Raw genomic sequence first — 27,613 nt, forward strand, 5'->3', positions numbered from 1 at the left:
GTCCAGGGACTTATATTCCAGGAAAGAAACACTACAAAGGTAAAAGAGGTATGAGGATGAAACTAAAAATCAAATGTGATAAACTAAGATAGTTAGTTGTCCTTTCCATAAAAGTTTTGGTTTTGGCCGGGCGGTGGTGGCGCACGCCTTTAATCCCAGCACTTGGGAGGCAGAGGCAGGCGGATCTCTGTGAGTTCAAGGCCAGCCTGGTCTACAAGAGCTAGTTCCTGGATGGGCACCAAAGCTACAGAGAAACCCTGTCCCGAAAAAAAAAAAAAAAAAAAAAAAGAATGGTCTATACTGTGAACGAATTTACCACTCAAACTTTCACCACGCCTGCTGTAGCCAGGCTCCGCCTCCTGGAGCTACTTCCGTCTACGGCCTCTCCGGAAGCAGTCGCGGACAGGAAATCGTATGTACAGGCGCTGTGGGGCTGCGGGGCACTCTGGGTAAAAATGGATGCCTATGATCTGTTTCGCCGGCTCGGAGCCGGCGCCAAGTTCGACGTGAAGCGGTTCTCGGCAGACGCTGCTCGATTCCAGGTGCTTACAGTAAACGGGGAGCCAAGTACCCGGGAAGGGGCGGGGTCCGTAGAAGGAGACCGCTGCCAGCGGGGCAGCGTGCGCGCTGGATCCCGGAGGCCTGGCTTCGACCACCCCCGGGTCTTTCCCTTCTTTGGGGTTTAGCTTGACCTCAGACCTACCCTATACTTCCGAATAATTGTTTTCTGAGCCCTGGTCGACTCAGTTGAGCCTGGCCCGGACACTTGTTGCCCGGCTTCTTTCCTTACAAAGTTAGAATCCTTTCAAAGGCCCCTTCTCAGAAGCTAGCCTACCCAGGTCTGACTTAGCGTGCAGATAGCTGTAATGTATTGGACACGATTCTTCTCAGCGTTCCAGACAGCGGCATTTTAAGTAACCTCCTTGAGATGCGGGGAGGGGAGTGTCTTAGAGAAGTAGTGAGCCCGAAGGGCAGTGAGTTGGCCCATTTGTGGAACATTTTGAACATAAACCTAATGTAAAAGAAAAGAGCCTTTGTGAAGGGCGATGTCTGTGTTTCTTCGTCCTGACTGCAGTGCTATTGGTTAAATTGTTGGTGTGAGGATGAAGTAGTTTAATATCCAATAAACGTTTGACATGCAGTAAATGTACGTAAGTATTCTTGCAGTCATTGTTGTTACTACTTAGAGGATAGAGAAGGGTGTAGTGGTTTTTTGTTTGTTTAGATTCCATTTGCCTAACCACCCTACACAACAGATTCTTGGTCGAAAGGGTTAAAACGGTGAATTACTGAACCCATGTCCTCCGTACTGAGAGTCGTGGGTGGATGAAAACAGCACTATTCTGTCCGTGGGTCTCATTTAAAATTTGGGGGGTTTTAGGTAGGAAAAAGGAAATGCGATCCTGATTCTTCGGAGGTACTCCAAGGACTGGACTTCTTCGGAAACAAGAAGAATGTCTCAGATGAGTGTGGAACATTACAAACACACCAGGAGCTCCAAAATGAGAAGACAGAGGGGGATCTGTTGGAGAGAAGTAAGGAGCCCAGGAAGAAAAAGAGAAAGAAGATGATTTCAGGTTAGTGTTGTGTTGTTGTTGTTTTTTTTCAGTTGCAGAATAGTGCAAGCTTGTAAAATAGACAACACATACCCATTCTTCTGTTGATGACATTTGGATTATATTTAGGTACCAGCCATTAATTGCTACCATGATACTCACGCATGGCATAGCCTTTTGAACAGGTGTTTCTGTCTCTGTGGAGTCATAATTCCCAAGTGGAGGCACTCTGTGAGGGGGTGTGCGCAATTGCTTTGAATAGATACCACAAAGTGACTTCCACACCTTCGTCAGTACTGAGTTTTTTATTTCAGACGAGGATTCCCAGGTGCTGGGGTTGGAGGCCAGCAAGGTGGGACAGCAGATATTGCTACAGAAGCCTGGTGACCCGAGTTTGATCCCCAGAACCCATATAAAGGTGGAAGGATAGAACTGACTCCACGATGTTTTCCTCTGACCTCTCCACACATGCTATGGCACAATCCCCTCACCACCACCAATAATAATACATTTCATTAAACTAAGTGCTGGGATTACAGGCATGAGTACCACATCTGACCTAGCATTATTATTTGTCTTAATGTTTTTTGCCCATCTACTTAATGAAACATTTAATTTAGATTTTATTATTATTATTATTGAGACAAGTCTGTACCCTGGGTTGCCTTTTAACTTTCTCTCTTTTTTAATTTATTTATTTATTTATTTATTTATTTATTTATTTATTATGTATGCAGTATTCTGTCTGTGTGTATGCCCGAAGGCCAGAAGAGGGCACCAGACCTCATTACAGATGGTTGTGAGCCACCATGTGGTTGCTGGGAATTGAACTCAGGACCTTTGGAAGAGCAGACAATGCTCTTAACCACTGAGCCATCTCTCCAGCCCCTTAACTTTCTCTTACAGTTAAGAGTGACCCTGAACATTTGCTTATTTTACCTCCATCTTCCAAGTTCTGTCGTCTTTTTAAATATGATCCATCACCTGGTTTTAAGCTGTGCTGAGGTTTGAACCTAGGGCTTTATACGCACTGGACAAGTACTCTGCTTTTGCTCACTGAGCTGTAGTCCCTCCTTTTTAATTTTGTGTTTTCTTGATAATTGAGGTTGAGCATCGATTTGTTTATTTATTTATTTGGAGGCAGGGTTTCTATTTAGTTCTGGATGTCTTGGAACTTGCTATGTAGACTAGGCTGCCCTAGAATTCAGAGATCTGCCTGCCTCTGCCTTCTGAGTGCTGGGATTAAAGGCCCACACCACTACACCTGGCTTTGAACATCTTTTTATGTGCTTTATGAATACTTCATTTCTGCCTTTGTAAATTATCTCTTCCTTTTCATAGTTATTATTTTTCTTTTCTTTTTCCTGTATAGAAAATTCTTTATAGGAGCATGTATATGTTATGTCTATTGTTTCCTAGCCATTTACCTTTTAATATAAAATAAATACCTAAATTATACAATGATGCTGAGTAAATTTCTTTTCCAATCTTTGTGTCCTGTTCCCTAGTTCTATTATATTTTTCTAGAGCTACTGTATTCACACTTACTTATGTTTTTCTTCAAAACACATGGGTTTGCTATTTTCATATGCTTATGTACTTTATAAATATAAATTCTCTATATACTTTCTGTTATAAACCTTTCCCCTCCTCTCGGCTCCTACCGCCTCCCCTTTTGTGAGAAGATCATGCATGGTCCTGGCTGGCATGGAACTAGTTATATAAACTGAGATACCTTAAATTTAGGGCAATCCAGCCGGGCGGTGGTGGCGCACGCCTTTAATCCCAGCACTCGGGAGGCAGAGGCAGGCGGATCTCTGTGAGTTTGAGGCCAGCCTGGTCTACAAGAGCTAGTTCCAGGACAGGAACCAAAACTACACAGAGAAACCCTGAAAAAACTTAGAGCAATCCTTTGGCCACTGCTCTCCTACCCCCACCCTCCCTTAAAGGCATCTTGGAATTGTTTGGAATCAATAGGAAGTTCACTGATTTGTTCTTTTTAACACAGCATAGTATACCATTATGTTCCACAGCTTGTTTAAGTTTTTTAAAAATGTTTATCTATTTGTGTGTATGTGTGTGTTCTACAGTGCTGCACATGTGGAGGACAGAGGACATCCTGTGGGAGCCTCGTACATAGGATCATGTACATTCTGGGAATCAGTCTCATGTTGTTAGACTTACTTGCTAAGCCATCTCCAGCCTTAAGATTGATTTTACAACCTTTAATCCCAGCACTTGGGAGGCAGAGGCAGGTGGATCTCTGTGAGTTCGAGACCAGCCTGGTCTACAAGAGCTAGTTCCAGGACAGGCTCCAAAACCACAGAGAAACCCTGTCTCGAAACCCCCCCCCCAAAAAAAAAAAAGATTGATTTTACAAGGTCATCTATGATTGGCATTTATTTATTTGCTCATTCATTCATTTATGTGTTTATTTGGTTTTTTGAGGCAGGGTTTCTCTGTAGCTTTATAACTTGTCCTGGAACTTGCTTTGTAGAGCAGGCTGGCCTTGAACTCACAGAGATGCCCCTGTCCCTGCCTCCTGAGTGCTGGGATTAAAGGTGTGGGCCAACCACCACTGGGCCTAGTTTATTTCTTTCTTTTTCTGTTGCAATATTAAAAAATGTTGTTGTACTTTGTGTGTTTGTATGACTGTGTCTGTCCAACAGATATTTAGAATTACAAAATTGGCCTTTCGATTTAAATTTAGAAGTTGTAGAATGATCGACCTGAAACATTGTATCACTCAGAAGCAGAGTGTCTTCCTTTCAGCACTACGTAGTTAGTATGCCATACCTGGTTTGACTAGTGCCTTTGTCAGGGACATTGACTATGTTTCCGTATTTCTGCTATTACATTGTAAAAGTTTCTTTTTCCCTAGCTTCAAGGAAGATGGTGAAACCTTTGCCTGCTGTTAAAAAAGAAATGCCGCAAATTTAGAGAATTGATTGAAGTGTTGGGCAATCAGAAATACATAGATGTATACTGTAACCATTCAGTAATAAATGTATGTAGGCTGTAAATCTAGATGCATGTATTTATTTTCAATTAGAAATGTTCAGACTGGATTAGTGGTGATTGGGGTTATTAGTACTGCTGTCTGTTAACCAGGCTTACCTTAGGCTGCGAGGCACAAGTGTTGTCCTCCACAGGCTGGATGCAGGAGTCTTCTTTCTCTCTTCCCCCACTTCTCTTCCCCCCCCCCCCCCCCCCGTCTCTGTCTCTCTCTCAGTTCTTCCTTGCGGTGCTTACTAGAAATACCAGGAGTTTCCTCTTTCTGTAAGTTTGTCTCTTCATAGTTCACATTCCTTTGTTGGTAGGTTACTCAACCATTTCTTCTTAGCTTAATAAACTTCATATATTATGGAAACTAACTCAGAGTAAAAGATCCTCTTATGTTTTCCTACCAGTTGGTTCATTTTGTAACACTGATATTGTCAATCCTGCTGGTTTGTTATAAAAAGTAAATGAGATGGGTGTGGTGGTGCAGGCCTTCAATCCCAGTGCTTGAGAGTTTGTGGCCAGCGTGATTTATTTGTATAGCAAGTTCCGGGTCAGCCAGGGCTACATAGTGAGACCCTGTCTTAAAAAGCAAAAAAGAAAGAAAGAAAGAGAGAGAGAGAGGGAGGGAGGGAAAAAAAGAGAAAAAAGAGGGAACCAAATTCTTTTTCCATAGAAAGCTATGTGTTTGTTTTTGGGCTAGCAGGCCCGAAAGTTGAAATCCTGTCTCCTTGCCTTTTTCTGTGTTTATAGGCAAGCACTGTCAGACACAGCTCAAATATAATTTTTATTGGAAACATTTCCCAGTTTTTATTCAAGACTGTGGACTCTGTTCTATTCAATTGATATATATTCCTGTGTTCTCATACCAGTATCATTTGTTTTCAGTTGTGACATTTTATCTAAAAACAAAACAAAAAGCAGAACAACAGATAGACTGGCAAGGCATATTATCTCACACACACACACACACACACACACACACACGTTTAGTGTACTAGAGACTGCCTAAGACTGCATACAAGCTAGATAAGCACTCTACTTCTGAGCTACATCTGAGCCCCAATATATGATTTAAAATATATGTAGTTTTATTGAATGCCAGTTATGTCTCAGTGAAGTTAAAAATTGTGCTTTTGCAATTCCATAGAGGAGCTGGAGAGATGGATTAGCAGTTAAAAGCACTGATGCTCTTTTAGAGGATCCAGGTTCAATTCTTGGCACCCACATGGCACCTTTCACTGCCTATAACTCCAGTTCTAGGGGGTCTGATGTCCTCTTTTGGCTTCCCTGAATACCTGGCATATACAAGGTACACAGACAAAACACCCATACACATTTAAAAAAAAAATCAGTTAGATACCCAGGCATAGTGGTAACCTCATCATTTAGAAGGTGGAGTTAGGAAGATCAGTAATTCAAAGTGAGTCTTACATAGCAAGTTCAAGGCCAGGCTGGGTTAAATGAGACTCTTAAAATATAAGATATTCAGTAAAGATCTTTACTCACTACTCATAAAAATTTTTTTAGATTATTCTCACATATTTGTTCTACCATACAAATGTTAAAATCAGCTAATCTGGTCTCTAAGACAATTGTCTGCTTTTAATTGAGCCTTTTCTTTATAGATATAGAGAGAATTGCTGTCTTTATAATATTGGATTGTGGTTTTTTTTTTGGAAACAGAAGATGTCTGCCATATTATTTGTGCAATTTTCAGTTTATCTCTTATTTGAAGCATTCAGTTGTCTTGATGGTCAGAACTGAAACAACCAACCAAGGGAAGAGGGTGAGCATCAGAGCTCTGCCTGCACCAGGAGTTTAACCCCTGTTTCCAGATCTCTGTGCACTGTACTTTCCAATTGGATCTGCTAACACTTCACATTTTCAGTTTAGTGTGAAGTGTAGATAACTTTTGATTTTAAAATATATTATAGAGATTACTGCACAAGAAGACTTTGACACTACTATACAGTGGACGTCCTCTGTAGAAGCAAAGATTCAAGAAGAGAAAAGAGCCAAAGAAGAAAAGAAACTAACTTCAGGAAAGTTGGAACATCTCAGAAAGGAAAAGGTTTGAAAAATATTTTGACCTCCCAAAGTACACATAGAGTTTTCCCTGAACTTCATTTTGTGGATTTTGTTAAGACGGAAGACTAATTTGTTAGGTTCTACTTTAATGAAGTGTTTCCATACCCATCTGTGCAGTGCTGGAAGTGTTTGGTTACGATTATAGATAGTTTAGTTCCAGTTGTTTTTAGGTATATGGTGCATATATATAACAGTTTTTGATCTCTTCAACTTTCAGGAGTAATAGTGTTGTTAGAATTAAAATTTTTAAATTTCTTGGTCTGGAGAGGTGACTCAATGGTTAAGCACACTGGCTTCTCTTTCAGAGGACCCAGGTTCAGTTCCCAGTACCCACGTGGCAGCCCACAACCATCTGTAACTCCAGTTCCAGGAGATCTGATGCCCCGTTCTGACCTCTGCAGGCATCTCTGTAGGTGTCAAGTACACAGATGGTGCTCATACATACATACAAGCAAAAACATTCATATACATAAAATAAATTTTATTTATTTGTTTGGTTTTTTGGTTTTTCAAGATAGGGTTTCTCTGTATAGCCCTGGCTGTCCTGGAACTTGCTTTGTAGACCAGCGTGGCTTTGAACTCACAGAGATCCAACTGCCTCTGCCTCCCAAGTGCTGGGATTAAAGGCGTGCACCACCGCCTGGCAATAAGTTTTTTAATTCAAATATTTAAACTTCTTTTGTAAACATGAAATCTTGACTCCCTTTCTCTTTGGTGTTGAACTTACTGGTGTAAAAGTATTTTCTCCTGTGGGGATTCCAGGGTTGGAATTCTTTTTGTTGTTTGTTTGAGATAGGATCTCATGTAGCCTACCTGGATTCTCCTGTCTCTACCTCCCACCTGTCAGGATTACAGGTGTGTGTGCCGTTATACCTGTGGAGGGTTAAAATTCCTAAGGAGGGTACTTTGTGGTGAGGATATAGGACATGAAAACCAATGACTATAGCCCTGTTGCTTCCTCTGCCCGTCTACTTTGCTATTGGAGACTGTAGTGCTTCCTTCAGGGGGTATTGTGCTGTGCTTCAGTAACCCAGAAGCCAAAATGGGGCTGTCTGTGGACTGGAAGCTGAAGTGGTCCAGTCAGTATTACTAAACTCTACCCTTGGCACTCAGGTTTAAGAAATACAAGGACTAATTAGCTGTTTTTGTTTTGAAATATTAAAAAGCCACTGGTATTTGTATGCTAAGATAGAAAACATAATTTCAGTGCTTGCCTTCTAGAAGTTTCTATAAAGTCACATAAGTTGTAAGTGTGACAAACGTTTTACAGTATGTGACACATCTCTTAAGTTCAGTTTGAAAGCACAGACAGGTGGGTTCCATCATCGGTGAGAGTCTTCCAGCTGTTACTACCACAAAATGTACTTAGTATCTGTGCTAACTGGGGTTTGAATTTAAGTAGGATGCTTCATGTCTCACCATAGCTTATCCCAGAACTATTACTGCTGTTCTGTTTTAAAACATCTAAGACTGTTGTTGTTGGGTCATATCCATGGTGGCTTCTTTGTCTCAATTTACAGATCAACTTCTTTCGGAACAAACACAAGATACATGTACAAGGAACTGATCTTCCTGACCCAATTGCTACATTTCAGCAGCTTGACCAAGAATATAAAATCAGTTCTCGATTGCTCCAGAACATTCTAGATGCAGGCTTCCAAGTGCCCACACCAATTCAGATGCAAGCCATTCCAGTTATGCTGCATGTGAGTGCAAAGATCTAGGATGTCTGTAACATTCCCGTGTCCTCATTCTCTTCCTGTTCTCTTGACATCCTTTCCACCGTTAGTCCCCTTAAATCCTTCATTTGCTCTGAAAGTGCCTCAAGTGCTTGTGCCTCGTAAAATCTGTTCACAAGATGTGATCATTTCCTTTATGTGTGTGTAGACATAGCCTCGAATCCATGGTCCTACTACCTTAGCCTCTTGAGTGCTGCAACTTTGGGTATTTGCCTCTGTGGTTGACACTCAAGTATTCTTTGTCAAGAAGTATTTAAACCCTCAGAGCATGGAGATTGTGTTTTGTCTTTTTATTCTTAGCTTTTTAAAGTTCTTATACATAATACAACTTAGTTTTTCCCCATTGAAATATTACTTACATACAATAAAGCACATGGGCTTTAAGATAGTTAATGAGTCTGAACAGCGTGAAACCTACGTAGTGTAATTGTTCTCCAGTGGAGATGTACATTCCTATGTACCTCAGAAAATTCGGTTGTGCCCTGCCTGTTCATTCCTTACTCTACCCAGGAAAAAAAAAAGCAAAACCTAACAGTATTTTGATTACCATATTATGTTTTGCTTCTAGAATTTCAAGTGGGATTGTCACTAATCTTGACTTCATGGGCTTTTGTTTGTTTGCTTGGGGTTTTTGTTTTTGTTTCTTTTTTGTTGTTGTTGTTGTTGTTGTTGTTTTCAAGACAAGGTTTTTCTGTAGCTTTGGAACTTGTCCTGGAACTAGCTTTTGTAGATCAGATTGGCCTCAAACTCAGAGATCTGCCTGCTTCTGATTCGCAAGAGCTAGGATTAAAGGCGAGCACCACCACCGCCCAGCTACTTAATGTTTTTGAAACTTGTAAGACATCTGTTACTAAACAACGTTCTGTTGTATGAATATATTAATAATGTGCTTATCAAATTGCTTGTTAATAGATATGTAAATTAGCTGAGGTTTTTGGAAACTACATTTTTCTGATGGCTTTAAAAAACAATGAAGCTGGGCAGTGGTGGCAAACACCTTTAACCACAGCCCTCAGGAGGCAGAGGCAGGTGGATCTCTGTGAGTTCAAGGCCAGCCTGGTCTACAGAGTGAGTTCCAGGATAGCCAGAGCAATGTAGAGAAACTCTGTGTTGAACCACTCCCCGTCCCCCTGAAAAAAAAAAAAACCAATTATACAGCTGGGTTGTGGTGGTGCACACCTTTAATCCCAGCACTTGGGAGGTGAAAGCAGCTGGATCTCTGAGTTCAAGGTCAGCCAGTGTACAGAGTGAGTTCCAGGACCACGGCTTGAAAAATCAACCAAATAAACAAATGGTGAAAGTTTCCTATTTCCCTCTCTTCTTCTCTTCTTCTCTCCTTCCCTCATTTTGTCTTTTCCTCTCCTTTTCTCCTCCCCCCTTTTCTCCCTTCTTTTCTCCTTTTTCTCTCCCTCCTTCCCTCTTCCCTATTTACAAAATAATGAGCTTAGCCTTCACTTAAGGTAGATGAAAGATACGTGTTATCTTTTTACCTCATTGTGTTTTTCACGTTGCTTTGTGTGTTGAAATGAGAATATACTCATATTTGAATGGTGTTACTGACTCACATTTATTGAATTTGCACTTAGGGTCCTCTTAGATTATTTCTGCCATTATTTCAGCTTAAAGGTTTAAGAATTACAGTAACCCCCTTGAAGACTGTCACCTGTGAATACTCTTGTCATTAACCACTTTTCAATTCTAATCTTCACTCATTGTGCTATTTAACACAATCTTCCCAAGGGAGTTAACAGTACGGATACTGGGATAAAAGGCCAATTGTGTTATAGGCTTTGGTAGCAGAGTTTAATGGAAAGAAAACTTGAAATAGTAGTCATGCTTCTCTTTGGGTTTTAGTTGTCCCTGCTGCTTACCATCCTAATGTACGTTAGTAGCCGTGCTCAGAAACACTTGGGGCAGCAGTGGCAAGCCTGAGGTGTTTGAAAACAATAGATGGGGGGGGGGGTGTGGAGAGGTGGGTAGGGTGTGAACAGGTGGATTTATTTCATTCAGTTTTATTTGTTGCTTCCATGGCTGCTCACATTGTTTAACCAGGCTCTGAAAACTTGTTGAACTTGTCCAGTACTTACTGTGCTCTTCTGTTAGGGTCGGGAACTTCTGGCTTCTGCTCCTACTGGATCTGGGAAGACTCTGGCTTTTAGCATTCCCATTTTAATGCAGCTGAAACAACCTGCAAATAAAGGCTTTCGAGCCCTGGTTATATCCCCAACTCGAGAACTTGCCAGCCAGGTATGACGCAGAGTTTTGAGAGGATGCATTCATGTTTGCTTTGATATGTTTCTTGTTTAAGTTGGTAAAGCTCTCAAAAGAATGTCTTCTGTTGTGGCCCGGTGTCCTGTAGAAAGTATTCTGTAATATACAGAATTCTTTGTAATTTGGTCTTTGAAATGTCTAGAATTTTCTGAAATGTGATTTTGACAATTATCCTTCTTTTTTAAAGGCTGCACAATCTTTGAGGTTGAAAGGGTCTGATGATATATCATTGCTAAAATTTGTTTTCCTCATTCAGAAAAGTGAAATATTGCTGGGGATGGTGGTTCATGCCTGTGATTCCAGCACTGGGAGGTGGAAGAAAAAGGATCAATATTTCAGAGTTATCATCATTTCTGAGACTGTCTCAGAGAACAGCCAAGTGTGGTGGCGTCTGTCTTTAGTCCCAGCACTCTGGAATCAGAGGCAGATAGATCTCTGTGAGCTTTAGGCCAGCCAGGGCTACATAGTGAGAACTTGTCTAAAGAAAAGAAGAAAATAGAAAAACCTACCTCGTTCTCTGAGAAAGGAGAAACTCCCCATTGACGAGCTCTGCTTCCCGTGTGTGGAGTAACCACGTGCTCTGCAGTAGGGTGTTCAGCACTGCACTCTGAAAGCTGCAGCAGATGGCAGGATTGGTTTTGTGTTATGGAACTAGCTCAGGATCTCCAGGCAACTGTTGAGTCTTTTCAGTGTTATAGGTCAGCCAACAGAGCACTGCAGGTTTCGTCCGTGGGTTCATAATAAATGTGTTAAAGGCATAAATGAAGCTGTGCGTCCTGGCCTAGTATCTTAACGACTTTGGTTTTCTCACTTTTTTGTTTTAGATTCATAGAGAATTAATTAAAATATCTGAGGGTACAGGATTCAGAATACATATGATCCACAAAGCTGCAATAGCAGCTAAGAAATTTGGACCTAAATCATCTAAGAAGTTTGGTAAGAACTTCCTGCTTAGAATATCCAAAGGATTGGAAATAATAAAGATGTTAATTACTGAATAAGAGTTGCTGCGATGCAAGTCAGAGAGAGAGTGGGTGGGGGTGGGGTGTAATTTTTTTTTTTTTTAAGTCAGAGTCTCGAATAATTCATGCTGGCTTCAAATTCAAGGTTGAGAATGAACTTGAACCTCTCACCCTCCTGCTTCTGAGTCCTAAGTGCTGGGATCACAGGTGTGTACCACCGCACCTGGTTTATGTGGTGCTGGGAATGGAATCTGGATTTTTGTGCATGGTAGGCAGATACCGTACCAACTCAGGCACGTCTCTAAGCTCCTAATTAGTTATTTTATTTTTTTGAGACAAGGTTTAATCTGTGTATTCTTTGCTGTCCAGGAACTTGTTTTGTAAATCAGGGTGGACTCAAACTCAACCATCTACCTGCCTCTGCCTCCTGAGTGCTGAGATTAAAGCGCATGCCACCACTGCCTGGCTTTAATTAGTTTTTGTTTTATTTTTTGGGGGGGGGTGTTGTTGTTGTTGTGTTTCTAAACAGGGTTTCTCTATATAACAATCCTAGCTGTCCTGAAACTAGCTCTTTTAGACCAGGCTGGCCTTAAACTCACAGAGATCCGCCTGCTTCTGCCTCCCAAGTACTGAGATTAAAGGTGTGCACCACCACTGCCTGGCTGATTAGTTTTTTTTGAAGAAGCTAAATATAGCTTTTCACCCAGAAGATCTGTGTCTGCATCCCAGCTGATTCTCCCCACCAATTATCACAGTGACATTTGGCTGTAAGGGGTATTTGTAGTTAGAGCTGGGGAACCAACAGCACACTGGATGGAGGCTAGAAATACCATTAAGACCCTACCATGCCCTAGACAGCTGTCTACAGAAAGTTGTGGGACTCAGCATGTCAGCAGTGCTAGGCCTGGGAAATCCTGCCTCATACCCTTGATTTCTAATCATGGAAAAGCCTTGGCAGGTAGCAATGGATTACATGTCTACCCTTTTAACTTGCTCTCTGAGAAAGTTTCATTTAAGATTATTTTTCAAGCCAAGTATGGTAGCACACCTACAGTCTTAGTGCTGAGGCAGGGGGATCAGAGGAGTTTTTTTGGCCAGCCTGGCCTTAGGGTGACCTAGTGCTGGCTCTTAGAGTTGGAATGACAGCAGTGCAGTTGAGTGGTGCAGCGCTGCAGCTCTTGCCTGACGAGTGTAATAGAAGGCCTTGGCTTTCGCTCCTGGGGCGGGGAAGAAAGCACAGCAACTAACCTGGAACTAGGCAGGGGTAAGATGATCATGAGTTTGAGGAATTCTCAACTACACAGCAAGACTCTGACTCAGGCAGCCAAAAGGGTGGGGAAGCTGCTCAAATAGAGTAGAAGAACTAGAGAGTTTTATGCTGTGGTGAAGGGAGAAATATGCATTACTTCCTAACAAGCAAGAGTTTTTGTATTTAACTACTCTTCCCTTCCTACTTAATAAGATTAATAACTGAAATTCTGTAGTTAGAAGAAGGCATCTTGTTTGCAGTTTCCACCCCTTGTTTTCCCTGTAGACATTCTTGTGACTACCCCAAATCGACTGATCTACTTGCTAAAGCAGGATCCACCAGGGATAGACCTGACAAGGTACAGCATTCTTCCGGCTTTCCTTCACCTGCTTATTTTATTAATTTTCTGGTCACTATGACTAAATACTTGAGAACCTGTAATTTAAGGCGGGAGGAAGGACAGGCTTATGTTTGAATGGATATAGGTCATTCACTGGGGCCGCAAGGTGGGACACCAGGTCTCCTTGCAGCCACAGTTAGGAAGCAGAGAATGATGGCTGTCGGCCCCTAACTTGCTTTCTCCTTTTTATTCAATGCTAGACCTCAGCCCGGGGTGTGTTTTGTACAGTGGTCTTCCAACCTCAGTTAACCTGTCTAGATAATCCTTACAAACGAGCCCAGAGGTTTGTCTCTGGAGATTCTGGATCCTGTCAGGTTGACAATCAGTATCATCCATCACAGTTCCATTTTGTTCTCAGTTGCTTTGATTATTGTCCTTTGGCGCATACTGTCTGCCAGCTTGTGTCAGTGTGATACTGAGAATATAATAGCTTGAATTAACTAGTAGAAGAAAAGAACTAGTCAGGAAGAAAATTATACACTTGATAAACAGAACATAACTCCCCAGACCTTTTCACATCTTTCAGCAAGTGCAGTGGAATCCTCTGTCATTGCTAATACAGCTTGTCTTTGAGGATTTATAATTGGTGACTGAGTTACATTTATAATGTTTTTCTGCTAATTTTCCATGTACATTTTTTCTCATTTGTAAGTTGAATCAAAAACAGCATCATTATAGGACTTTTTTCATCTATCTTGACAGTCAGTGAAGTGTCCCAGATCTTCCAGTTCAGTAACCACAGGTTATTTTGTTATTTCTCAGTGTTGAATGGCTGATAGTAGATGAGTCAGACAAACTGTTTGAAGATGGCAAAACTGGGTTTAGAGACCAGCTGGCTTCCATTTTCCTGGCCTGCACATCCCCCAAGGTCAAAAGAGCAATGTTCAGTGCAACTTTTGCGTATGATGTTGAGCAGTGGTGCAAGCTCAACCTGGACAACGTCGTTATCGTGTCCATTGGAGCAAGGTAAATAATTGTTATTTCACGTTGTCCCACGCACTTGTCTTAAGGTAAGGTTTGTTTGTTTGTTTGCTTTGACTCAATAAAATAGGTTGCTTGGCATGACACCAACAAGCAAGAAAAGTTTTACTGATAGAAATGTATTTTTTAAAGTCAAAATGAAGGAATTTTTTTTTCAGAATTGCACAATGAAAGATTCCCATGTTTGCATGTTACTTTTCCCAGCATCACACCACTTCACTCACAAACTATGCCGTTAGGTTGGTGGCCATCCGTACTTGGTGTCCGTGATTGTTTGCTTACATAGGATCGTGTGGAAAAAGCTGGTGTTATTTAAGCACTTGATAAGTAATTCTGGCACAAAACATGATTTTGTTCAGTACCAGGGATATAATTCAGTGATGGATAGAGCAGTTACTTAGTGTGAGATCTCTGTTCCATTTTTCAGCACTAAAAAAGGGTTTGAGGTAGAGATGCATTTCATGCTAAATAAATACACAGTCTATCGAGATTTTTGTTGTGGTTAAGCCTAATAAACCTCTCAGTGTTCAGAAGGATGCTAGAGCAGGCAAAAACTGAGATGTCTGAGGGTAAATAAAATAAGTTAACTCTCATAAGCCTTTTTATCACGTCTCATTTATTCTTCCTATGCCCTTTCCAATGTTCTCTTGATGTTTCTCGCTGTTCTCTCACCATTTTACCAATCTTCCAGTTTATATACAGACAGATAACCAGCATACATTTCATAGAAACCAGGTGTACCTTGGGTCTCAGAGGGGGCGTGGCTGGGAAGCTCCCTGGCAGATACCAGGAGGATTAATTAAGAATCAATAGAAAATTATAAGAAGAGGTTTTCATGAACTGGCTACGTTTCTTGAGTGTAACTAGTTAAACTAGACGTTTGTGATTAATAATTGTAGAAAAACTCAGCAGTGTTGTTGCACTTTCTGAGCACTTCCACTCCCTTCCCTGGCAGCTGGGAACCCAGCATTGGTAACCATAGTGACTGACCCACAGGCCTGGGAGGAAGGCAAAGTGTTTGATTTGCATCAGCATTTAGCTAGTTGAATTAAAAGGATCTCTTTGGAGACTTTGCTTCCAGCTGTAGCGGGGTGCCTGCCAACACCCAGGCGAGAAGGAATTTCTTTCTCTGAGACTGGTTTAGTGACTCGAGCCTTTTCCCTGTATCTGCAGGAGTAAAGGCATAAACAGTTCATTTCCTTGGCTATGCTATTGTGTTAATTGAAACCAAGACAAAGGGTAAATACTGAATATTAGTAACTTGTTGGGTTAGAGCAAAAGGCCAATCGATTACACCTTCCTGAGTCTGCTGTTAGAGAATTCATGGCCATCCAGACCTGTTTATCGATAAGAACAGATATAGCGTCTCTGTGCTCAGTGCCTCCTGCTTAGGGCTCCTTTCTTGTCAATGAGTCCTGTCAATAAAGATAGTTGTGGGGTACTAGATTTATGCAGATTTGACTATTAGAACAAAGGTTTGGCTGGGTGAATACTTTGACACCAGGGCTCCATGGTGTGGAGAAAGGTACACAGTTGCCCATACAGGAAGAAGTTATCTCAACAAATCATTTATACACTGCTAGGATATTATGGAAGGGAGAGATGTCATGATCTCACAAGATTTCTGCAGAATTGACAGTGACGATCCAGAAGACAAGTGTTCCCGAAGCTCTGCAGTCAGCTTCTCCATATCGAGTGGATACACTCATGAATCTGTCTATTAGTCTGTCAGCTGTGCTTTTGCTGTATAGTCTTGTAGGCTTGCATCAGCAATCACAGGTTTTAAAAAATCTCCAAGGAAAAACATGGGTTAGCAAGGTGGCTCAACAGTAAGATGCTTTCCACCAGCACTGCCAACCTGAGTTAGATCCCAGAACCTGTGTGTGGAAGGAAGGAAAGCCTTGGGGAAGTCGGTGATGTGTCAACAGGTGCACAACGTGGTGGCCAGAGGACACTGTCAGGAACTGAGTTAATCTCCGGCTAACCAGTTTACATAGCAAGCGCCTTACCCTCTGTGCCATCTCTGTGGCCTGTTTGGGTTTTGTTGTTGTTGTTTTGTTTTTGAGACAGAGCTTTACTACATGTTCCAACAGATCAGCCTAAACGCACAGAAACCTGGGTCAGCCTCCCAGGTGCTGTATTGCAGGTCCTCAGTAGCATGCCCAGCTAAAATTTGATTTTTTTTTTTAAGATTTAATATATATACAATGTTCTGTCTATATGTCTGCGTACAGGGCAGAAGAGGGCACCAGATCTCATTATAGATGGTTGTGAGCCACCATGGTTGCTGGGAATTGAACTCAGGACCTCCAAAAGAGCAGTCAGTACTCTTAACCTCTGAGCCATCTCTCCAGCCCTAAAATTTGATTCTTAAAAAGGTGTGTTTTCTTCCCAGGAATTCTGCAGTTGAGACTGTTGAACAAGAACTTCTCTTTGTTGGCTCTGAGACTGGAAAACTTCTGGCCATGAGAGAACTTGTTAAGAAGGTATATTGAACTGCATTCTTGACTTTTGCTAGAGGGCGTTCATGTTCTATCATCCTCTTGCATTGTGCTTAGTGTTGACTTTTTCTTAGTGATCCAGTGGTGTTGAGTCTTCTGTTCCTTGCTTGAGTAGAAGACCTGCCTGGTGGTACCTTGATTCTCCATCTGCCTATCTGTATCCCCCTGTTCCCTCATCTTTGCTGGTTTGCTAGAGATGATCTGGGGCACTTAGTAATGAATAATGCCTTGAGTCTGGTTTTCTTTTTTATCCCAAAGTAAGTACTGAGTAGAAGCCTTGGATAGAAAGTTTAAAGGCTGAGTGGCCTAGTGATTAAGAGCCCTTACTGCTTTTGTGGAGAACCTGGGTTCAGTTGCCAGCACCCACATGGTGCCTTAAAACCATCCTTAACTTGAGTTCCAAGGCTTCTGTAGGCACCAGGCACACACACATAGTCACAGACATATATGTAGGCAAAATACATTCACAGACATATATGTAGGCAAAATGAATCTTCAAAATTTAAAAATAAATCAACTGTTAGTGGGTTCAGGGTAAGGAGCAAAAAAGAAATATAAATTGTAAGGCTACTTTTTGAAATCTGTTCCTATAGGTGAACATAAATGTGGCATTTGCCTTAGTGGGAGCAGTTAGGGTGGTTGTAAGATGGAAAAGAAAGGTGTCTGTGCATATCTGGGGGCTGTGCAAGAGGCATGCCTTAGGAGCTAGGACATGGGCTTCTGAACTGCACAACATGGAAATTCTACCTGTACCATTCTGCCTTTGGGCAGTTCACCTCCCATACACCCTAACTCTACAGTTTTCACTTTGGTAAAATGATGTAATATCTATTTCAAAAAACTATTCTAATAGTGTAATGTGTTACATGTAGTACTTCAAATAATGTTTTCCTGTGTATATTTGTTCCTGTTTGGGATTATTTTTATTTTATTAAGTTAGGATCTCACTCAAAGCTCAGGCTGGCCTTGATAACAGAATCCTCCTGCCTCAGCCTCCCGAGTACTGGATTATAGATGTGTGCTACCATGCACACCCTCATTTTATTGATAACCCCCTTTTCCCCAAAGAGCTTTATGCCTTTGTGTTCTGCCTGCATGTATGTCTGCTTGCCAAAAAGGACACCAGATCTCGTTATAGATGTGGTGAAATTAGATCAGAGATTTTTAGCCATGCATTTGTAGTTAAAAAGGTTCTTCATGAGATTCCAAAAAAAAGTATAAACCGAAACAAAAAGAACCCCCAACGGACATTTGGAAACATGAGGTGGGGGAGGGGAGTGTTTGGCAGCAAATGTGCAGTGTGCTGAGAGCTGTTAGCTAATGCTCAGGCGTTTCTTGATCCTCTTGGGGATTGGGAATTCTGTTTACATTGAGACAACTAGAACTAAAGATTAAGATACAGGGAAATTCTGAAGTTAGGGTAAGCAATGAATTAAAGACGTGATTTTTACATTATGAGCAGAATCAAAGTTCTCGGGCTAAGAGGTGGTGCTTTTAGCATGGGCATACATTATTGTAGGACGGCAAATTTGTTGGAATTAGTAAGTTAAAGAATACAGTCCAAGGACAATGAAAAGAACCCATTGTAGAAGGTGGATGATGAGGAAGGTGGAGGCAGGTTTAGACACTGGCAATGGAAGTGCATGTCTTAGAGTTTGTATCGCTGTGGTAAAGCACTGTGACAAAAGTAAAGAAACTCAAGGAAGGGCTTATTTCAGCTTACAGTTTCACATCAGCGTCCATCATTGAGGACAGTCAGAACCGGCACCGGCAGGCAGGAACTGATGTGCAGGTGGTGGAAGGGTGCTGCTCAATGTCTTGCTACCCACTAGCTTGTTCAGCCTACTTTCTTATGGCACTCTGGGACCACCTGCCTGGAGATTGTACCACCCACAGTGGATTGGCCCATCAGTCATTAATTAAGAAATGCACTTCAGACTTGCCTAGAGGCAAATCTTATGGTGGTATTTTTTTCAGTTGATAGTCCCTTTTCCCAGATGACTCTGGTTTCTATCTCAGGTTGGCATAGAACTTGTCAGGACAGTGTACTGAATTGATTGGGTCATTTGTGAACTGGACTGAAGACATACTATGAGATAGATACTGATTGTGTTCTTTCTTACAAGTTATATGTATTAATTTTTGCTTCTTTCTCCTAGGGTTTCAATCCACCTGTTCTTGTTTTTGTTCAGTCCATTGAAAGGGCTAAAGAACTTTTTCATGAGCTCATATATGAAGGTATTAATGTGGATGTCATTCATGCAGAAAGAACACAGCAGCAGGTAGAAAGTCAACTATGTACTACAAACACCATGCACTGCCTGTTTTTTCCATTCTAGAATGTACTGAAACATTTAACGTTTCTTCTTTCACCAGCGAGATAACACAGTCCACAGCTTCAGAGCGGGTAAAATCTGGGTTCTTATTTGTACAGCCTTGCTCGCAAGAGGGATTGATTTTAAAGGCATAAACCTGGTCATCAATTATGATTTTCCAACCAGCTCAGTGGAATACATCCATAGGATAGGTGAGCCTTTGTTTTCATGCCCTGTTGCCCACTCGTCTTTCTCAGTTCCTCTGCTATTCCCTTTACACATACTCATTACTTGGTTTTTGGTTCTGTGAAAATCCAGTGACTTTTTTAGGGGTGTGTGTGCATACATTTTCTTAATTTAATGATGTGTGTGATGCCCATGGTGTATGTAGGGGGAGAGGTTTGGAGGAAAACATCTGGTATTGATCCTCAACATAATTTCCATTATATTTGAGGCAGGGACTTTCTTGTCCTTCATTGTATACATAAGGGTAATTGGCCTATGAGTTCCATGGGTTCCCTGGTCTCTACCTCCCATCTTAACATAGGGACACAGGGATTATAGACACATCTTACTAGTTCTGGCTTCTGCGTGGATTCTGGGGATTTGAACTCATATCTTCATGTTTATGCAGCAAGTGATATATCCAATGAGCCATCTCTCCAACCCTCAGTGACCATTATGTGAACCTTGAGAGTTTCCTTCTGGTAAAAAACAAAAACTTTTTTTGTGGCCTGGTTTCTCTTAGGTCGAACTGGAAGAGCAGGGAACAGGGGAAAGGCTGTTACATTTTTCACTGAAGATGATAAACCATTATTAAGAAGGTAAATTGGGGCTGGGATGCTCTTATCTGGCATGTTTTGATTCCAGCATCACTCCTTTCCACCACCCCTCCCCCACATTTAAGAAGCATGTAAATTATGGAGCATAACTTAATATTTTAGTTGCAGCTGACAAAATTACTTCATTATTTTTATATGTATATTTTATTGATAGATAATACAAAATGGCTATGTCCCAAATTCTGTTAGAGGCTCTATAGTAAAACCCAGCCCCAAGAAACAGAGGAGGGAGCATGGGGTCTGTGTTTTTGCCCTTTCTGGTTAGAACTTGGAAGCATTGACAGTGGGAGTATACATTTTTAGATTTCAGAGTAACAGAACTCATCTGAGAGCCAGCAGTTGAGCCAGGGTACTTGATGCATGGTATTAAGGGGAGGGAGAGAGCGAATGTGAATGACAGGGTCTTACTGTGTTCCTGAGTAGCATGGGCTATCCTCCGACTTTAGGACCTGAGCCTCCCCAATCCTGGAATTTGAGGAGTGTCTCAGCACACTTGACTTCATTACAAAAGTTTTGAGTTATCGAATATTGTGCATGGCTTCTCCATCCATTCACCACTCTTTTCTCATGGTGCATCCTTTTTCTCACTTTGCTGCCAGATGGAGTTTTATATTTAGTCCCAGAATCACTTGCCACAGAGGAAAGAGTATTTTAGCGACACATTTTATTTTTAGCCACTTGTAGCCCTTTGAAGTCTGGGTACCATCTACTTTTAGACTCTCAGGTCTTAACTTAGCCTGTCATTATAGATTTTTATGCATATTTGTTTTCGGAGATGGGGTTTCACTATGTAGCCTAGGCTGGTGAAACTCAATAGTCTACCTGTCTCGGCCTCCTAAGTGCTGGTCTTACAGGCTTGTGCTGCCACTCGCAGCTATAAAGGTCCAGGGTTCTCTGCATTTTGGCTGCCTGCAGTAATTTTTGGTTAAAGGATAACTGATAACACCCCACATTTCTAACAGATGAAATGCGGTTGGGGCAAAGGGGTTATACCCTGTTCTGTTTGTCAGGTCTCCTGAATTAGATGCGTACCTTCAAAGCCTCTGCTCTTTCACGTGTCTGTGGGTAGGCGTATGTTACAAAGGCTTTGATGGATCTAAGGTCTTAACCACAGGGATGTGACTGATGACCCCAGCATCAGTGTAACTGACCATTAGATTCCATCCGTGAGATAGGGATCATAGAGTTTTCCATATCAAGTCGTTGTGATGACTGAATAGGCTATTATATGTAGAATGCAGTGAGCACTGTCGCTCAAAGAATTCAGGCTTACCTCTAGTTTCATTGGGATTTGAAATAGCTGCTACCTAAAGCTACTCGTTGGTGTATCTCAGAAATCCAGTGTGCTTCATTTGACAGTAATTGGTGCGCTCGGAGAAGACTGTGCTGGAATACTTTTGCATAGTTTTAGTTCCTCTTCTGCTGTACAGAGGGTTTGCGCATGACTGATTTTTTTTTTTTTTCCTGGTTTTTCGAGACAGGGTTTCTTTGTGGTTTTGGATCCTGTCCTGGAACTAGCTCTTGTAGACCAGGCTGGTCTCGAACTCACAGAGATCCGCCTGCCTCTGCCTCCCAAGTGCTGGGATTAAAGGCGTGCGCCACCACCGCCCGGCAAGAAGTAAGCCGCCCAACGTGGGGCTCGAACCCACGACCCTGAGATTAAGAGTCTCATGCTCTACCGACTGAGCTAGCCGGGCGTTGCATGACTGATTTTGTGCATTAGTTTAACAACACCCATTCCTGTTCATGGGTTCCTTTTTCAGTGTCGCCAATGTTATCCAGCAGGCTGGTTGTCCTGTACCTGAATACATAAAAGGTTTCCAGAAACTATTAAGGTATGCGTTTGAATTTACTCAGAGCCTTCTCTTTGGGTTTTACACGTGCATTCTTGCTTCTTGCTTATTTGGATTCTTCCCTCTTGCCTTTATTTAGTTTGTAGTTTAAATATATATCCCAGAATGGTGTGTTGCTGAATTTTATATGGTTTTTTGTTTGTTTGGTTTTTTTTTTTTTCCGAGACAGGGTTTCGCTATGTCACTCTGGTTGTCCTGGAATTCACTCTATAGACCAGGCTGAACTTGAACTCAAAGGAATCTGCCTGCCTCTGCTCCCTAATACTGGAATTAAAGGCGTATGCCACTATGCCTGACTTTACATGTTTTTAATCTTACATACAGATGGTCCTTGACTTAAAACAGGGTTAAGGTCCACTAAACCCATTGTAAACTGAAAGTATTATAAGTGGAAAATGGATTTAAATGCATCTAATCTACCAAATATCTTAGTATGCCCAGTATACTGTAGGATTTCAGGATTTATGTAATTTTTTTGGCGTTTTTTTTTTTGTTTGTTTGTTTTTTTTTTTTTTTTTGAGACAGGGTCTCACTCTGTACTCAGGCTGGTATGAAACTCACAGCAATCCTCCTGCCTTGACTGTCATAACTATGGAGATTACAGGCATAAATCACCACACCTTGCTAGAGTATCTGTCACCTTCATTGTTGAGTGACTCACTTGGAGCTTTGCTCTCTGCTGCCATCCAGCATTGGTAAAGCATTTCGTGTCACCCGCTGCATGCTGGGAAGGTCCAAATGCAGAGCAGGTTTTTGCTGAGCAGGTGTCACTTGGCACCCTGAAGTGAAAAGACTGTGAGCATGCTGTAGCATGTGGCAGCGGATATGCTGTCTGACTGTTCTTGCCTCGTAGGCTTCCCTTGTGTGTGGCTGAGTGGCACGCGCTGCACTCACAGTCGTGTGCCCTCGCTCTGTCGCCAGGGCTCTTCCTCTTACAGAGCTCACTTCTGTACCCACTAAACAATCTTTGTTTTTTTGTTTTTTTGTTTTTTTGTTTTTCGAGACAGGGTTTCTCTGTGGTTTTGGAGCCTGTCCTGGAACTAGCTCTTGTAGACCAGGCTGGTCTCGAACTCACAGAGATCCGCCTGCCTCTGCCTCCCGAGTGCTGGGATTAAAGGCGTGCGCCACCGTTGCCCGGCTTGCACAATGTTTTTTAGTCAGAATTTCCTCCCTCAAAGTCTCTGTCAGGTTTTACCCTGCCCATCTGTCATTTAGGTTGCATCTGTGGTACATCTGTTGTAAGTGATATTGTTAAACATTTTGCTTTAGAACATATTATTTCCTTGTCAGCTTTTTTTGTCTTTGAAATTGAAATTCAGATTTCTTTAAAAAAAAAAAAACTATTCAGTGAGTGAAATATACTTAGACTTATTAGTAATGGTTTATTTCCTGGAGTTAGAGTGTTGGTGTCTGTTGACATAGGCCATGAGGTTGTCCCAGAGTGTATTTTCATCACAGCCAGTGTGTTTTTAAAGGTTGATTTCCTGGATCCTTATGAAATAGTTGTAAGTGCTCATTGAAATGAGTATAGCCTCACCTAGCTTTAGCCTGTAAATGAGCTTGTGTTTAATTTTCTCTCTCACTTCCTATCTTACAGCAAACAAAAGAAAAAGATGATTAAGAAACCACTGGAAAGGCAGAGCATTAGTACAACTCCAAAGTATTTCTTAGAGCAAGCCAAACAGTAAGTGTTTGTATCTGTATGGTAAGAAAAGTCCTGCATGAGCTGAGTGGGCATTGTTTTTCCTTAAGATACATTTTCAGAATTAAAATAGATAGGTAATCCATTATAGGATGTGATAGACATGTTTCAGGTTGCCTCTGATTTGGGAATTTGCACGTTTTAATGTTAAAATTTGACTGTATCTATATGTTAGTCATCTGGGTTCCCCCCCATGTGTGAAAATAGATTACAGTTTGCTGTGAGGTAGGCTTGCACCACACACGCCCTGCACCATCTGTATTAGGACATGTTACTGGGGCCAGTAGTTAGAATCATTGACAAGCGTTGATTGAGCCTTTCTTGAAGCTCTGTCTTCTGGGCACGAGTTCATATAATCCTCTGCTTACATTGAGGTGCACTGTAACATTTAAGAAGTACTCTTTACCTTAAGGGGTTTTTTGCGGGGGTAGAGAGTATTAGCAGAGGTCTTATAGGATACATACAGGTATGTTTTGTCTGTTAGTGCTAGGAAGCTACATGCTGTGGTAGGAATTTGCCAGAAGATTCTGAGCTCCGTTACTCTAGATAAGAAATAGTACTTTTCACAAATTTCTTGGTACTGGTGTAGCATGTGCTCTAACAGAATTGCTCAGTTCTAGTGATTTCTTGTTGTGTTCCTGAGAGTGCCCTTAGTGTCCCAGGATGCTGTGGTGAACTAAGCTAATGCTTCCTTCCGTTACCTTAAACCATTAGGCAAACACGTGATGGTGGTGTTACAGAGACTATAAAACAGGCCATGTGAGAACATTCGAGGATCTTAGGTATGAAGCTGTATGGACCGCCCTTGTAAACAGAGTAGGAGACTTGCATGACAGTCTAGTACTGTGGAAATGATGTTCACTCCAGGTGCTAACAGCTCACAGTGTCCCAGAGCTTTCGTGTATTCTAAGATTTAATGTGGAGGAATAAACACCACAAACTTGTAAAGATTTGGAAGTTTAATAGTTTAAATTCCACTGGTACTTTCCCAGTTTTATGAATTCTAATATAATGTTGTAAGGCGTGTGTCTGTGTGTGATCACACAAGTGTGTACAGTTTTTGTGGAGCATGGACTTTGTCTAGAGTGTCATGAGGACTATTTGGCATGCAGTGTAGTCTTACTTCTTGGGATAGCTGAGAGCTAAGATAACACATGCTGACTCTGGCACTGAGTAGAAGCTGTGGAGGAGGTTTCTCTAGAGGCTGAAAGTCAGCTGGGGAAGAAGATGGAGGCTGTTGAAATTTAACAGAATGCAGCAGTATTTTTTTTCTTATTTAGATTAAACACTATTTTGAGTAATTGCCCTTTAAATGTCCTATGTTTATAGCATTCTTCTGAGCTAATTAACTTAGCTACAAGAGGAGTTTGGGGTACTGGTGTCAGTCTTGTGGTACTAGCAACACAGTTAAGGTGCTTTGGCATTCTTTGTTTAATTTAACTTAAAGGCTGTCCTTAGCATAAGAACAACATCCACCATGATCTAGTTCCTGCTCCTTCTGCATTACAGATAGGGGTTGCTTTGGGGCATAAAAGTTCCTGTCCTCAGCTCAGCTTCTACATTAAACTTGGAACCTGATTCCCTGTTGTCTAGAGGGCCTCACTTCAGGCACTAAGAACCCAGCCTGGTGTGATGAGGGCCAGATTTGGATTTGGAGCCTAAAAATCGATTCTAATGGGAACTTTGGGCAAGTTACTTGTCTTTCAAGTATTTTTCCCATTATATAATGGAAACACTTTCATTCAAGGTATAGACTTTGTTCTTGGTGTTAGTTGATCCAAGAATTACATGTGCAGACATTCCAAAGAACTTCTTACTATAGTGTGTAAGTATTGTTTATTGTCTCAAAGTTTTTCCTTTTTCTTTATTAACACTAGCAAATGTATTCACCATTCACTGAGCTGTAGGATCAGACTGTCAGTGTTTATGCCTAATATTTATTAATAATGTTTGATGACCAGCAAGTTTTTATCCATTCCACCTTATTATTTCATTTGGAAAAGGAGAGTAGTAGATTGTTAGGAAGCTCCCTTGAGTTAATTCATGTAGACTGAAGAAGTTTCTGTCCCACCTGATCCCGCAGCCATTCAGTCCCAAAGAAACATGCAGAAGCTGATATTAATTATAAACTGTTTCGCCGGGCGCTGGTGGCGCACGCCTTTAATCCCAGCACTTGGGAGGCAGAGGCAGGCGGATCTCTGTGAGTTCGAGACCAGCCTGGTCTACAAGAGCTAGTTCCAGGACAGGCTCCAAAACCACAGAGAAACCCTGTCTTGAAAAACAAAAAAAAAAAAAAAAAGATTATAAACTGTTTGGCCTGTTGCTCAGGCTTATTATTAACTAGCTCTTACAACTTAAATTGTGACTTGGTACCTTTTCTCAGTAAGGCATTCTCATCTTGCTCCCTCTGCATCTGGCTGGTGACTGTGTCTCTGCCTTTCCTCTTCCCAGAATTAATTCTTCTAGTCTAGCCGCCCTGCCTATACTGCCTGTCTGTCTACTGGACAGCGTTTTATTAAACCAATATGAGTGACAAATCTTTACAGTGTACAAGAGCATTATCCCACAACAAATGCATGCACAAAGAACACTTAACAGCAATGTCTAGTACTTAACACTGAACCAACAGGTCAAGACCAGACTGTCCCTTGCTAGGTAACAGTGTAGTTGGTTGTGATATTTCTCATATGGACAGAGATTTTTATGCTGAACAGAGAACTGGTTAATATCTTTGTTCCCAGTGCCTCATATGCTTTGCTGTGTACTAACTTTCAGCACATGTTCATTTATGCCCTTGGTTATGGAAGTAAATGTATATAGAGTTGCTGACTCAACGTGTCTTCCTATTCACAGGAAAAAGGTTGCTGGCCAAAACAGCAAGAAGAAAGAAACTCTTGAAGAGAAAAGTTAAAAATAGATAGCTTAGAAGGCTATCCACGCAGTGTAATTTATGAGCCCAGCATGAATTCTCATGGATTACTTAACAACCATCTTTAGCAAATGTATTAAATCAACAAAGACGTGAGAAAAGAAAGTGGTCCTAATTTACTGATGCATCAGGGCAAGCTTCACCTTGTAGGTGAAATTTATGCAATGGAAATAACGTGCATCGACTTTTCTGCCTGAAGCCGGAGAGATACTTCTTATAGAAGGACGAGAGCTGATGTTAAAATAACACCCAAAGTGGTGAATACTTAAAGATTTTGCCCTTCCAGTGTGATGCATGCTGTGGAGAGGCATATGGAACAGAATTTTAAAATAAAATCTTGAGCTTGAATGTGTGCGTGTAGAGTGTTGTGTGGGGGGCTGCGGACAAGAGCAACACAGGCCATGCTCTAGGAAGAAGCCTAGCGCTCCCTTCAGTGTTTCTTTATGGTTAAAGGCCTTTATGGTATGAGCCACAATAAGGAGGTACCTTACCTATAGCTAGCCAAGTTCCCAAGGATTGGAAACTTCAGTCTGTTGACATTTACTTACAGCACACTGGGAAGGAAGTTCATAGTTAGCTGTCACAGTGTTGCAACTATAAGATTATGATCAGCCTCTCCCTTTCTGACTTCATTCTCCATCTTTTAGCCGTGTTCTTTCCTGTCTCTTTCCATTCAAGATGAAAGCTGATAACAGTGCTTTATCCTGATAAGGAAGAGCAGTCCTGTTACCTGATACACCTGGCTCCACTTTCCCAGAGGCTTATCTTTGCTAAGTCTTGATAGCCTTCATCCACCCCTGCCAAAGAAGTGCGATCATTTGCAGACCAAGGTGATGCACAATGCGCAAGTTTCCCTTAATTACCTATTTTTGTGCAGTGGGATTCAAAAAGACTTGATGCCGGTTGGAGCACAAACTGGTGCCTAGAGTTGCATGGGATCCGTGCTGGCACAGGACTACAATGCGGATGACTGCCGGCGTCTGAGTTAAACCTCCTGCCTTGCTCTCAGCAGGTGATGCTTCATTCTAAAGTCAGCACGCGAAACTTTTTAAATGTGTATTTGTCTAGAGAAGCCCAGACTGGCCTGGAACCCACAGCAATCCTGTTTCAGCCCCTTTACTGCTGAGAATACAGACATGAGAAGAGACTATTGTGAATAGATGGGACAAAGTTTCTTTTTTTTTTTTTTAATAAGAATTCATTTAAATAGGCTGACTGCTCC

General features: G+C 41.6%; 1 protein-coding gene and 1 non-coding gene across 2 annotated transcripts; one reads left to right on the forward strand and one right to left on the reverse strand.

The window, feature by feature from the left end:
* The first annotated feature begins 437 nt into the window (after nt 1-437).
* On the forward strand, nt 438-26,728 carry Ddx52 (DExD-box helicase 52). The gene is made up of 15 exons (XM_057776474.1): nt 438-542; nt 1,382-1,577; nt 6,494-6,630; nt 8,168-8,353; nt 10,490-10,633; nt 11,482-11,593; nt 13,154-13,226; nt 14,031-14,234; nt 16,645-16,735; nt 18,910-19,032; nt 19,127-19,277; nt 19,814-19,889; nt 21,671-21,742; nt 23,358-23,444; nt 26,316-26,728. The coding sequence occupies exons 1-15, from the start codon at nt 456-458 to the stop codon at nt 26,371-26,373; spliced, it is 1,797 nt and encodes a 598-aa protein (XP_057632457.1). The 5' UTR covers nt 438-455; the 3' UTR covers nt 26,374-26,728.
* On the reverse strand, nt 21,532-21,604 carry Trnak-cuu (transfer RNA lysine (anticodon CUU)). Its single transcript has one exon. It is a non-coding gene; the product is annotated as a tRNA-Lys (tRNA).
* Nucleotides 26,729-27,613: the final 885 nt, after the last annotated feature.

The sequence above is a fragment of the Chionomys nivalis genome, chromosome 7 (assembly GCF_950005125.1).
Source record: "Chionomys nivalis chromosome 7, mChiNiv1.1, whole genome shotgun sequence".
Classification (NCBI taxonomy): Eukaryota; Metazoa; Chordata; class Mammalia; order Rodentia; family Cricetidae; genus Chionomys; species Chionomys nivalis.

Bases quoted from the DNA above. Each gene is read 5' to 3' on its own strand.
- Ddx52 (XM_057776474.1), top strand. From the start codon at position 456: ATGGATGCCTATGATCTGTTTCGCCGGCTCGGAGCCGGCGCCAAGTTC. The intron at 19,033-19,126 runs GTAGAAAGTCAA...TTCTTTCACCAG, and splicing joins CAGAAAGAACACAGCAGCAG to CGAGATAACACAGTCCACAG. The intron at 21,743-23,357 runs GTATGCGTTTGA...CCTATCTTACAG, and splicing joins GGTTTCCAGAAACTATTAAG to CAAACAAAAGAAAAAGATGA.